The sequence below is a fragment of the Pyrus communis genome, chromosome 15, assembly GCF_041283825.1.
Source record: "Pyrus communis isolate YQ-2024b chromosome 15, ASM4128382v1, whole genome shotgun sequence".
NCBI lineage: Eukaryota > Viridiplantae > Streptophyta > Magnoliopsida > Rosales > Rosaceae > Pyrus > Pyrus communis.
In genome coordinates, this window is record NC_142579.1 from 4,197,966 (window position 1) to 4,212,459 (window position 14,494).

The 14,494-nt window shown below is 41.9% G+C and overlaps 1 protein-coding gene and 1 long non-coding RNA gene across 2 annotated transcripts; one reads left to right on the plus strand and one right to left on the minus strand.

The window, feature by feature from the left end:
- Positions 1 to 8,979: 8,979 nt before the first annotated feature.
- Positions 8,980 to 10,174, plus strand: LOC148690396 (uncharacterized). Its single transcript, XR_015957314.1, has 2 exons — positions 8,980 to 9,355; positions 9,442 to 10,174. It is a non-coding gene; the product is annotated as an uncharacterized LOC148690396 (long non-coding RNA).
- A 603-nt stretch (positions 10,175 to 10,777) lies between these two features.
- Positions 10,778 to 13,447, minus strand: LOC137711446 (G-type lectin S-receptor-like serine/threonine-protein kinase LECRK3). Its single transcript, XM_068450692.2, has one exon. It carries the CDS (start codon positions 13,327 to 13,329, stop codon positions 10,942 to 10,944), a length of 2,388 nt encoding a protein of 795 aa, XP_068306793.2. The 5' UTR covers positions 13,330 to 13,447; the 3' UTR covers positions 10,778 to 10,941.
- Positions 13,448 to 14,494: the final 1,047 nt, after the last annotated feature.

Below are 14,494 nucleotides of genomic sequence, written 5' to 3' on the forward strand. Positions count from 1 at the left end.
AACGGATAGATAGTGTGATACAATTTGGTACTCCCCGGATGCATGGCATATGCCAAGATGTGAGCTTCATCAAGAATTTCCTTCTTCCCTACTTCATTGTCCTTAGGCACAAACAACATATTTCCCATCACCAAGGCTCTATCTCTTCGGATTTTCAAATCTTGCCTAGACCCATTCCGTACCTGTTCCTTTAGGGCTGCACACTGTTGGTCTAGCTCCTAAGCTTCTCGCACCAAACCTACCAAAACAGGCCTAATTTGGAAGTGTGCCAACAATGTTCTTTGTGAAACTGGTGTCACGACAACGCCGATTTCTTGAAGAGAAACCAGTAGCGGAACATGGATAGCTCGAAGGAAGGCAAGTTGTCCATAGGATTTCCAGCTAAATGCGTCCACTACGACATTTGTGTGACCAGGATGATACTCAATAGTGCAATCATAGTCACTAATGAGTTCTATCCATCTTCTCTACCTCAAATTCAACTCTTTCTGGGTGAAGACATATTTCAAACTCTTGTGATTAGTAACGATGCATCACTTCTCGCTGTACAAGTAATGTCGCCAGATTTTTTTACCAAATACCACTGCTTCGAGTTCCAGATCATGAGTGGGGTAGTTTCTCTCATGAGTTTTGAGTTGCCTAGAAGCATAGGCAATGACTTTCCCATGCTGCATCAAAACACAATCCAATCCCAACAAAGATGCATCACTGTAGATCTTAAACTCACCGCCATCATCCAGAAGAGCAAGGACAGGGCATGAGCAAGATGCTGTTTAAGCTCATGAAAACTCAGTTCGCAATTCTCATCCCAGTCGAATTTGACCCCCGGTCAATTTAGTGAAAGGCAGGGCAATCACCAAGAAGTTGGGCACAAAACGTCAATAATAGCTAGCCAATCCCAGAAAACTCCTCACTTAAGTAATGTTCTTTGATTAGTCCTACATAGACACTACAGAAATCTTCTAAGGGTCCACACGAATTCCCTTAGCAGAAACCACATGCCCGAGGAAGCTAAATTGGTGTATGCAAAACTGACGCTTACTTAACTTCGAATATAGTTGATTCTTCCTCAATCTTTCCAACATTAACTTTAAATGTTTCCTGTGCTCAGCATTACTCTTGGAGTAGATCAAGATGTCATCAATGAATACAATCACAAACTTATCAAGATACGATTTAAAAACTATATTCATCAAATCCATGAAAGCGGCAGGTGCATTCGTCAACCCAAAAGGCATGACACAAAGTTCATAGTGTCCATACCTAGTGTGAAAAGCAGTCTTCAGTACATCTTCATTCCGGATCAACAGCTAATGGTAACCTGAACGAAGGTCGATCTTAGAGAACACCTGAGCACCTCTCAATTGATCAAAAGAGCCATCAATTCGAGGCAAGGGATAACAGTTTTTCACTGTTACCCGATTAAGCTGCATGTAGTCGATGCACAGTCTCATCGACCCATCATTCTTTCTCATAAATATTACAGGAGCGCCCCAAGAAGACATGCTGGGCTGGATGTAACCTTTATCCACGAGCTTCTGAAGTTGAATATTCAATTCCCTCAACTCAGCTGGTGCCATTTGGTATGGTGCTAAGGAAATGGGGTTGGTACCTGGAAGTAAATCAATGGTGAATTCGATTTCCCTTGCAGGTGGTAACCCCGGCAAATCCTCTAGAAATACGTCGATGAATTCATCTACCACTGGCACATCTCCAGCACACAGAGAAGGTTCACTCTGCGTGACCACATGAGCTAAGAATCCTACACAACCCTTCCATAATAACTTCGTCATCCGGATGACAATACTATTCTGGAGGATTCGTTGCTCACCCTGAAACGTGATCGCTAGTCGTCCAGGCTGATCAAATGTCACCAATTTCTCTCTACATCCAACATAAGCATTGTGCTTAGATAGCCTATCCATTCCCGGTATGACATCGAACTCCATAAGTTTGAAGGGGATCAAATTGGCCTCCATAAGTTCCTCTTTAACAATAACTGGGTAAACCCTAAACTCCCATTACGCACATAATGGATCTCCAGGTGGAAATTGTATGAATATATCAAAATCGAGCGATGTAGGTTGCGGGTTAACAACCCGTGCAAATTGTGGAGATATGAAACAATAAGTAGCACCCAGATCAATCAGAACATGAAGCTTGTGGTGAAATTCACCATCTTACTTATTAGTTTTATTACATAAACTAAATGCAGGGGTTGATCAGTGTGAAGCCAAAAATAATCAAGAGACGACATGTGGATTTTTAGGTGAAAATGACAACAGCGGGCAATAATCCCTTAATCAAGTCAAAAAGTCCCCAAAATAGGTATTTATTTATAACATATTTCATCCATCCTCATCAAGTCTTTTCCATAAGGTAACCCCCAAATCATTCATTTTTATTATATTAATTAGCTAATTAATTGATTTATTATCCAATTAATTTACTAATTAACCACAAATCATGAACTTCACCCATAAAGCCATCTAAGTGGCCGGTCCATCTCCACCCAAAGGGGCCGGCCACACCCTTATATAAACACCCTCATTCTCTCCAAAACTCAATTCCAATTCTCTTGCTTAATTCTCTAAATTCTCCTAACATTTTTCCCTTAAAATTCTAACTTTGGCATCAGAGGTTCTTCGGCCAAAGCCCTCCCCATTCATCGTGGGCGCATGAGGCTCTTGGCCTTGACCTAAAGTGTTATTTGTTTTGTAGGTGCAATTTTGTCCAACAACAAGGAGGAAGAAATTTGCATCCACAAATTGGTGCTTTCATTAAGAGTTGAGTCACACACTCGTTGAAGACTCGCATCTAAGGTTTTTTGTTTCCTTGCTTATTTGTAGATTTTTCTTACGTTCTTATTTTTGGAATTTTTATTTCTAAAAATTCTTTGATAAACGTAAAACAAAAATACAATGGCAAGAGATTCGGAAACCTCGATGAACGAAAATTCCAACGTTCAAGGATTAGGACCGCGATGATCTACAAGGCTCAACATAGCGATAAGTAGAGCGGCACCCCCACGAGGCACTACCGTGGCAACCACCACAGTGGCCACCACGGCAGCCACCTTTGGAAAAACCCACAGCCTAAACCGTGCCACTTCAACCTTCAAAGGGCCAAGCCCTAGCTGAGCCGACTCATGCCACCCAAACCCAACGCAAGCCTAATGCGTTGCCAAGCTGAGGCTAAGCTTCGCAGCCACATGCGCCACATGCCGAGCATCCCACTCCCGTGGTCCAGCCTGCCTCGTAGCTTAGCCTGCTTCTGTGGCCTTCCAAGTAGCACAAATCGGTCCAAGATTAGTTCAACCATCTTGGCTTCAAATTTCTGGGCCTACAATCGAACCGAAGGAATTTTCACCACATTTCTCCATGGATTTGCCATTTCCCAACTCAAATCTCGCGCCCAGAGTCTACCACACTTCCACTGCTCAAGGAGATGCATTCCTTCCAAGCTCTTCCAACCCAAATGGAGAACAACACTTGTCTTGACAAGTTATAGAATTGACGTGCGCCCTCGTACGACAGACGATCTTGGTGAATCAGCTTTTGCAGCACACCTAGATGCAACGTGCCCCAGACAAGGTTTCCCGAAGTATGACAAGGGCAGACGAAGAACCTCTCTAGCAGCGTCCCGTCAAACAGCCACTTAACCAAGCCACGAACCAAGCGTTTGGGTAGTTTACACACATTGGGCCCCCGAGATAACTCATACCCCCGTTTTAGCATGCAAAGGAGCGTGCATTCTCGACTAGGCCCACGGACGAGCATACATTTAGAGTTGGGGCCACACTCCAATAGTCAACATAAGCAACCTTCCAAGTGAAGTGTTCATTCACGGCTAGGCCCGCAAGGAGCATGCTTCACCTAACATCGAAGTAGGCAGCACGAAGGACTGAGAGAAACAGTCATTCAATCCAGCTCAAGCTCAACTAGCAGCCTGCGAAGAATTCCCTCACCTGCTAAGAACAAACCTATGCACCACAGCCGCGTCATAGATGAGCCAAGCACATAGAAGAGCAGCCTAGACCAATAGGTCACGATCGGGGGCAGCCGAGAGCTCCATTACCACCAACAAACGCAAATTCAAGAATAAGTAGAAAGGCTCATAACCGAGTGATTGTGCAATTTCCAACGCAATAAGGTTACTAACGAGGCATTACAATAGGACATGACCAACATAAGCAAGTCACCCTTCACGGATGAGATCGAGCAGGCAGAGTCTCCATGCAAGTTCAGCATGCCACATCTCACATCCTTTAAAAGGGATGGAGACCCGGAGAGACACCTAAACCACTACCGAAATGCAATGATCCTCCATCGAAACAACGATGATCTTATGTGCAAGATATTCACCACTATTCTACAAGGCGAGGCGCAAGATTGGTTCTACACCTTGCCGCCACAATCCATCAGGAGTTTTGACGAATTTTCTTTAGTTTTTACCAAAGAATATTCATCATATCGCTCGATCAAGAAAAAGTCTGACCACTTGTTCAACATCAAAAGGAACCCAAAAAAGTTGCTTCACGACTACGTGAAGAGGTTCAAAGCACAGAAGGCAAAGATAGTCGAATGCAACGACTCAATAGCTAGGGTAGCCTTCCAAAAAAGAGTTACAACAGATCACCTGCTGTTCGAAAAATTAATCATGAAAAAAGATCTAACTCTGGCAGACTCTTTCGCTCTAACAGAGAAACATGCATTTGGGACAAGGCTTGCTGATCCAGATGCAAGGACTTGAAAGAGAACCTGACATCAACTCCCTAATGTCCAAACCTGAAGCGGCGGATAACCTATTCGCATGTTTGATAATATATGAAGCAGCAATAAACTCTACCATCATACGAAAAGAGTTGGGGGCCTGACTACTTGTGTTCCATAGTTCAAAAGCTCTCATCCATACTACCAGAAATTCAAAAGCTAACTTCAGAGATAGTTGTTATAACTCAAAAGCTCAAAGATTTACCTTTAGACACATGCAGTCATCCTCATGATGTACTATTTCACCCAATCCAGACTTGTAAAGATAAAGGCATAGACACTGGTGAATGCAAAGTTTTCTGACAACCGCAACAACTTAGCCCAAAAGGCGCGCCAAGGGCAGACAAACACTAGAAGGACACACTCGGAAGCAAGTTTTGTCCTCGTCGCCCCAAAAGATTCTACATACGAGCAACATGTACCGGCAGTTAAACACCACATCCTACTACGTGTCACATGTCCCTAGCTGACCCTTGCTCCATAATTCAACTCTAGAGTGGCCCAATACCGGCAATTGAGCATCTCCTGTTGCATATAACATGGCCTCAGCTCCACAGCTTTCTATCATGCGTTCACAACGCAACAAGGTGACCCAATGACAGTTCCATGGCTCCCTACTGCGCCTTCATGCCTAGCCTAGGCGATGCAATAGAGTAAGCCAATGATGCCCTAAAGTTAGCTGAGCACGCCCTAGCCGTGCCTGCTCCACCCGATGGAGACTTCTAGCATTTGCACGTCAATGGTGCATCTAACTACAAAGGCTCAGAAGCAGGCATGGTCCTTGTCACCACAGATGATTTGATGCTTAAGTAGGCGATTACTCTAGGCTTCAAAGCATCCAACAACAAAGCAAAGTACGACGCCCTACTAGCAAGCCTCCGAATGGCAAAAAACTTGGCGGTAAAAAAGCTTGCAATTCATTTCGATTCCCAAATAATCACCAGCCAGACTATTAAGGAGTACACGGTAAAACATCCAAAGATGGCACAATACTTAGAGAAAGTACGCAAGTAACTTGAAGCATTTTAGACTTACACCCTTACTCTAATTCTGCAGGCAAACAATACCCACGCGAACGCACTAGCCAACCTAGGCTCCGCCCTCGACCACCAACACAAACGCTCTATCTTGGTGGAGTATCTAGACAAGCTAAGCATAAAAGCGGAGCCGGCAACCGAAGTGCCATAGGTTAATACAACTCCAAACTGGCAAAGTTCTTTTATAGGCTACCTGGTCAATGGCACACTCCCCACAGAAAGGTTGGAGTCTAGAAAGCTCCAAATAAAGGCAGCACGCTACTACATATGGAACGGCATTCTCGCCCGAAGATCCTACACTGGACCACATTTCGCTGCCTAGCGTCTCCCTACAACCTAAAGGTTCTAAGCTCAATCCCCGAATGCGCTTATGGAAATCACTCCGGAGGCCGATCCTTAGCACAGAGGGCTCTTAACGCAAGCTATTAATGGCCTACCATGCATCAAGATGCTAAGGAGTTAGTGCAAAAGTGTTACCGCTGCCAACACTACAATCAGGTACTAGCACTACCTGCCTGCGACCTACACTCACAGACGAGTCCTTGGCTGTTCATGCAGTAGGCAATCGACTTAGTAGGACCAATGTCGCCCGATACTGGGGGCAGAGGCATGATGATCGTGGCAACTGATTACTTCACCAAATGGGTAGAAACATAACCCATGACAACCATGACTCAGACAGACATAGAGCGCTTTATATGGAAGAACGTCATTTGTCGATTTAGCATCCCTTAATCCATCATCAGCGACAACGATCCGCAGTTCGTGGGCAAAGATTTGGTGAAGTTTTTCCAAAAATATGGCATCAAGCAGCACATCTCCACGTCGAGATATCCTCAAGACAATGAGCAGGCCAAAGTATCCAACAAGACGATCCTTGACTACCTCAAGAAATCCCTCTTCAACAAGAAGGGAAAATTGCCAGATGAACTTCCCAGATGTCTATGGGCATATCGCACCACCAAAAGACGAGTAACCGGTGAGACTCATTTTTCTTTGGCATTTGGTTCAAAAGCAATCATTATTCCCGATGTCATCGTGCTAAGTATTAACACTCTAGTGCCAAGTATTGAGCAAAAAAGTAAGGAGATGGCCACAAACATATATCTGGCAAAGGAGAAACGCGAGCAAACCATCACCCTTATCGCAGCCTACCAGTAGCAGCTCATCTCTAACTACAACAGAAGTGACAAGATCCGGTAGTTCTAGCCCGGGGATCTAGTCCTAAGAAAAGCCTTCATCACTGTCATTGGAAAAAGCTCCAAAAAATGGATCCCATCTGGGAAAGTCCATACAAGATCAGTAGAGTAAGCGGTAAAAGCAATTACACCATCGCAACCATGAATTACAAAGAGATCGAAAAGCAGTGGAACGCCTACAATCTGAGGAAGTACCATGTGTAACCTCCCACCACATCAAAGCCCGAAGACTCGAGCAGCTCGACAGGCATCACTTCACAAGTTGATGACTATCCAGTTGTTATGCAGTTTCTACCTTACAATTAAGTTCTCGTTCATTCCACTTGTTTTTCAATGAGGAATTCAAAAGTAATTTATAACTTGGCTTGGCTGCATGCTTACAACAATTGATCACTCATGCACTTCAAAAGAAGAATGCGCCCTTCTTAAGGACTCATCACATGAATTGTGCCCTCTTGAGGGACTAACCATACTCTCTAGTGCGAAACGATAAACCAATTCCCCGACACCCAACTGGGTCTGCTCTCCAGTGTGAGAGGATAAACTAGTTGCTCTTCAATACGATAGGGTAAACCAATTCCCCGATACCTACATGGGTTTGCTCTCCAAGGCGGTAGGATAAACTTTACACTCCGAATATCCAGACGTGGATAAGCCGGGCTACTCTGAGATTCCTAGAAGTAGCCACAATGGCCTTTTTCAAGGCTTAGCTAGCTAAAGGATTTTGGGTCTTCTGTCCTAATCTGCAGGGAACCAGGCCCCAGAGACGGATGGGGCACATTATGCAGTACGCCCTACTGACGACTGTCCTAAAACCCTAAAGCTGCTACCGAGTGCACTAAGGTAGCCAACGGTTTCCAAAAGACTACGGTGTGCCCTTCAAGCAGTAAAGCCACGCTAGACTTATACAAACACACATTCTTGTGAAATGGAATCCCATTCTAGCTAAAGATTCTTGTGGTTCCCATTCTAATTCAGGTTTAAACTCTTGTGGTAAAGTCAGTTTAGAATAAAACCTAAACTCAAAATTTATGTTATTTCTCTATTAGTCAGTGACTCAAAACGAAAAACGAAAAATTAGGAGTAATACCAGAGAAAATGTGAGCAACCATCAAGTTGATTATACGTTACGGTGTGCTTCTTCAAGTGAATTATAAAAGCGTAATTAGCACAGATAATTGCTCCATTCAGGCACATACTCGTAGACCCCATCTGGAACAATCGAGAATCAAGCTAAGTCCACATATTTCTTCATTTTTGTTCGCTTATTAATTATTTTATTGTTAAATTATGACCCGCTTAATTTATAAATAAGCAGAAAATATTTTAATTTGACATTTCGTGCGAAACTTTACAAAATATTATTTTTCCTACACCAACTGTTTTTTAATTTGACATCTCAATCGATGATGGTCTAACATATTTTGGTTGGTTAAATTGTTAATTTGTCTCCTAAATTATTACTTAACTTTCGAGTTTCTTCTTGAACTTTTTAATTGGAAAATTAAGGATTTCAACTAAATTTTTTGGCCGATTTCCCCACTACTGTTATATATTTTATCCAAATTAAGGTTAACTTTTATCACGTGCGCACCACGTGACTCTTCTTTGTGGACAAAAGCATCACTTCGTTAGACATTGAGACACAAAAGCTATATAATTACACATATTTGCATAGGTTTATATTTTAGAAGTTTAAAGTTTTCAATTATTTTAAAGAATAAGCGACCGAACTATTCTCATACACATACTTCTATCTAATAGAAATTTGAATGAAATATATGAAAAATTAACATTAGGGGCAAATCAGCCAAAAAAGTTAGTTTAAGTTCGTATTCTAATTAAAAAGTTCAGGGAAATCGAGAATTAGAGTAATTGTCCTAAAATTTGAACCGCTGGGTTCCTTTTTTAGCAATTAATGGACCGCCTTAGAGCGCCGACGGTTGAAATTTCGGAAACCTATTTGGCGCGCGCTCTCTCTCTCTCTCTCTCTCTCTCTCTCTCTCTCTCTCTCTCTCTCTATAGAAACCCTAACCCATTTCACAAGCCCACGACTCCTAACGGTCGAAAAATCTGTGATCGCTGTTTGCAATTCGGATTGCTCTCTGTTTCTCATCTGAAATCTGATCGTTATTTGCAATTCGGATCTCTATCTCTTCTCTCTCTCTCTCTCTCCAATTGCTCGAAGAATACCCATTTTTTTCCAAGTAATTTTTGTATCTCTCTCTTTAATGTGCACTCTTAACCGTTCTATGATGTGCGGGAAAAGGAAGCATCATTCCCAGTGTCGAATTCTAGGGTTTCTAAGTTTGGTGATCTGATTTCTAGGGTTTGCGGTGGCCCGTCGGTAACTTTACAATCTTTCATATTAGATCCAGTTTTCTTTGTTTGTTTGGGTTCCTTGAGTTGGATCGTACTAACTCTCGTTTGCAGGCTTCGGTTTTCTACTCTCTCTGACGTCTGAATCGCTGATTAATTTCAATTTGCAGGAAGTTTCATCTTTGCTTTTGTTATTTAGGATTTTAATTGTTACACACACTGATTAACCAGCAACAAAAATGACCCACTTTTTAGTCTTTAAGTGTGATCATGAAGCAGGGTTGGTACTTACACTTACAGTTACAGTTCAGTTGTCCTTACTCTCTGTTCTCCCAATGCCCCTTCCTCTAAAGCCTATGCGCATCACCGTCTCCAAAACACAAACTCCCAGCCGCAGTCAAAAGAGGAAACATGAAGCAGCCCCACAATAGCGAGGATGTCAAAAGAAGCGCAAGTCGAAGAAGGTGGTTCCCGAAAAGCAGGAGGAGGATCATCACAAGGAGCTGGGTTCAATTCCCGACCTTGACCAGTTGTTATGCGACATGGCCTGTAATAATCATCTTTGGCTTAATTTGGTTGATAGAATGTTGGGGGATAATTTCTTTGGTGAACTACCAGGGGATAACTTCTCCGATGGATTGCCGGAGCACTGGGGAGGACCATCGTTTGATGATGAATGTTTTTGTTTATTGGTGACTTTGTTAGTGCACTCTTTTACGCAGATTCTTTGGGTTTCTTGTTTCGGAAACCAGTTTCATAATCAATATATCTAGCTGATTGAGAATTGTAAAATTGTTGTACTATCTCTTCAAAGGAATGAAATGAAATGAATGTTTTATCGTCTCAAGTTGTGATCTTCTTTCTGATTTTCAGTTCGATTCATTCAATTTTCTCCGCTTGTGTTGTCACGCCACAATCTCAAATCATATTCTTTCTACAATTTCCCTGAATAAGGATTGATGACAAACACGATATACTTATAATGATTTAGTTATGGATTTGAACAAATCCTTCAAAATAATCAGCATGAATAGATCAAGAATTTGTCCCCTGTCACGGAAGAAAAACACGATTTCAAAAAACGAACCCCTACATATACAGAGTCTCGATTCTTCTGAGATTCAGCTGGTGGAAGGGATTAACAGGGTCGTGAAAGTTCCCAATTTGTAGTTTTGGCGATATGTCTTTAACTCACCGGATGTTTTTAAGAGCTTGTTTGAAATGTTATTTCGCCTCTTTTCAAATAAACCTCTTTTGACAGTAATGCAAATTCGTAGTTGTTTTGTTTTAAGCATTTGATGATTCATTGAGAAGGAAAATAATTGGGAATTTAATGGAAGAGAAAGTGAATCAGATGCTGCATCCTGATAGCATCTTTTTTAAAGCATGGACGCCAAAAGTAGATTATTTGCATCCAATTAACGCACAATTAGTAACGCAGCAGGCTACATAGAGCTGAAAACCATACGCATATCATTCATGACGACACAGACACTTACAGACAGCGAAGCTTGCGGTGAAACTCACCACGTTGCTTATTAATTTTATTACATAAACTAAATGTAAGGTTTGATCAGTTTTCTAATCACTAAAGTACGTATCACTCACTTGACTTTAGATGGTGCTGAGAATAGAGTTAGGACTGGGAGGGATTGGGATTTCTACAGTTCCTTCAAGCATGAGTAAAACCTTCTTCATAGAAGGACGCAACGACGGTTCATCCTGGACGCACCAAAGTGCCACTTTAATCATCCGTTCAAATTGCCTTGTGTCGACCTCTTGTTCACCCACTAGTTTTCCAAGCTCACCACTCTCAAAACAGGGGTAGGCTAATTCATCCAAAACAGCCTCCTCCTCTGGAAGACTCCAATCCACATTCCTTCGACAACATATGATCTCCAACAAAACAATTCCGAAGCTGTAAACATCAGCTTTAACTGTTATTGGCATTTTCCTATGCCACTCTGGTGCAACATATCCCTTGGTTCCTCTGATGCCAGTTGTGGTTCTTGTTTGGTCTGCCTTAAGCAGCTTTGCCAATCCAAAATCTGATATTTTGGGGCACATGTACTCATCCATCAGAATGTTTTGGGGCTTTATGTCACAATGAATAATCTGTGTATCACACTCTTCATGGAGGTAAAGAAATCCTCGTGCTATGTTGCGAGCAATTCTCATTCTTTCTTCCCAACAAGGCTGTCTGTCAGGTGCGAAGAGTACATCTGCAAGTGAGCCATTGCTCATGTACTCGTATACCAAAAGCCTTTTTGGTCCATCAAGACAGTATCCAAGCAGACGGACTAAATTCTTGTGATGGGTTTTCCCAATGACTTTCAGCTCAGTCTGAAATTCTTTTTCGCCTTCAGCTGCAACTTTCTCCAGTCGTTTGACAGCAACTGGCTTTTGGCTAGCCAAGATCACTCCTTTATAAACTGTTCCCGACGCGCCTCTTCCAACCTCTTCTGTAAAATTGTTGGTAATCTTCTCTAACTCTTCATAAGTATATGGTCGCAGAGCGATGTCCTCATTCAATTCAGAGTCACGAATGGGAGTATTCACTCTTTTATACGCCCACACATTATGTTTGCAAAGCACAACTACAGAAATTGCAAACAAAATAGCTCCGAAAGCAGCAAGCGAGAGACTAACAATCAGGATGTCGGTTCTTCCTTTTCTCTTGCTTCCTTTTTCCACGATTCTATTTGTGTCTGGAGTAGTTGTAGATTTAGCTACCTTGATGAGAGCTACGTTTGAAGTATTAACCTGTCTTCTTCCATATCTCAAAGGAAGCCTCTGCTTTTTGCAGCTTGTATCATCAAAAAGCGCGGCTTCACAATTACAGTCCTCCAAACAGGCTCGTTTGCAAGCTTCTTTGTCTGATAATGTCAAATCCACATACGAAATGTCTTCCCATGTTGTGCTTTCCAGTTCCTCCATGGTGTATTTTAAAGTTTCGTTTTTGTGTTCGCAACCATCTGCAACCAAATTCCTCGAACAGCCTGAAGTCTTATTTCTCTGATTGGCAGATACAAATCCTGGAAGACATCTACACTCAGCTTCAAGATCTAGTAAGACACAATAACTATTTAATCCGCATACACCTTTGGGGTCACACTTGTCGTTGGAAGATTCCCATACCATTGACCTCCTCCCGTTGTGATTCAAATCATGCGAATACAATCGAAATATTCCATCTGCATCAATTCTCATAAGATAAATTGTTGCTTGATCAGCAGGAAGACCTCCATTTGTTATATTCCTGATATTCGAATGGGTATCATTTAGCAAGTAGAGATGGCCATCAGCAGCAAAATGAAGTGTCACGTTCTTTCCTCTGCCATCCGTTCCAGATGAATAGTAGGCATATTCGGCTTTGTATGGAGTATTTACAGGGTATTGGACAAGGTTTCCATCGGCTTGCATTTTGAGGCGGAAAATGCCAGTTGAGTGATCAGATTCTGATTTAGCGGAGAACAGCTCGTCCTCAGCAAACAGGGTCTGACCCGGCAAAAGGGTGTCAGTCGGGTGCTCAAAACTTTGCCATACTATGTCTTGACGAGCATTGTATATCACAAAATTTCCTGAATCAAGCATGGAAGCCGAAGAACCAGAGGTATACTCTATCACGAAACTTTGGCCTTGTGTTGGTTTCAAGGAAAACCCATCACTTGTGAAGTCCAAAGTAACATTGGTGGAGAGTGGAGGGTCGTCTCGCTTCGCAGTCCACACTATAGTTGTTTGGGGGATTCCAGCAAGAAATATCCCCACAGCATAGCCATTTCCTTGCTTGTAAAATCCAAAGGCGTATACACCAGAACGTGACAACCACGAGGAGTTGGTAGTCGGCGTTAAGGAAGATCCGCGGCTGATATTCGACTGCATTTGTTGTGCTTGAGCAACAACAAATGCCATGGCAAGAACAAAGCCAACCATAACAGGCATTGAATAAGATCTGATCAACGTGAGTTGAGAAAATTGTGGTTGCAGTATGAAGTTTCCCATTTTTGAGTTGCTTTAATATTAGAATGATCAATGCTTGAAATGATTGATCTGTAGAAGTCAGTTTTTCCTAATGGAATTATACCCGCCAAGTCAAGTCGTTTCGTTTGGAGTACTCCCAGACTTTCCAGGCTCCCATCTTTGAAGGGATCTCCAAGTGGGGCCCCTAATGGAGGAGAGTAAATTGCATAGAAAAGCATATCAATCAAATAATATCATACTATGTGAAGAAAAACATAGATACGGCATGACATTAGGCCATCTCCAATCGATGACTAGCTAGAGGGCTCGTTTTAACCCTCTGGCCCTCTAAGATTCTCCAAGATATTAATATTTTAATGAACAGTACAGGGTCATATTTGCCTTCGTCTCCAACCGAGGGCCAAAGGGCCAGAGGGCTCATTTTAGCTCTACCACAAAAATTCGTCTCCAACAGAGGGCCAAAGGTCATAGGGCCAAACATAATTTATTATTTAAAAACTACAACTTAAATTCAAATCCAACGGCTAAGTGACGTCAGCATGACGTCAGCTAGCCGTTGGATTTGAATTTTTCTTTTGCTATAAATAGGGTGGATATTGGGCTATAATTCACACAACTTTGAATTCAATCTATTTCAATTCAATCTCTTTCAATTCAAGTTTGCAATGAATTCCAACTTTGGATCCTCTTCGGATTCCAACTGGGAGTCCTCATCCAATTCCAAATTGGAAGCAAAATGGACGCAAATGAGACGAGAAGATGAGGCGTGTGATGAAGAAGTTCAAGTAAGGCGCCACAAACAAAATATGGTTGCGGCCATGGTGTGTCAGCCAACTGAGGAACAACCTCAATGGGGTGTCAGCCTACAACATGATCTTGTTGCACATCTTTGGGCCAATGAATAATGTAGTAGGCGTTTAAGTTTTATGTTATTAAATATTTTGTGAAATGTTGTTTAAGTTTCATGTTGTTAAATGTTTTTTTTTATGTTGTATAATTTGTATGTTGGTTAATGTTATTTAATGTTATTTCATATTGTTTAATGTTGTTTCATGTTACTTAATTTAATTTAATGTTGTATAATGGCTTGGGAAGTTATAGGAAAAAAATGTAATTTAAAAAAAAATATGAAACAAATTTTGTGAAATAGAAGTTATAGGATAAAAATAGAATTTAAAATAAAATA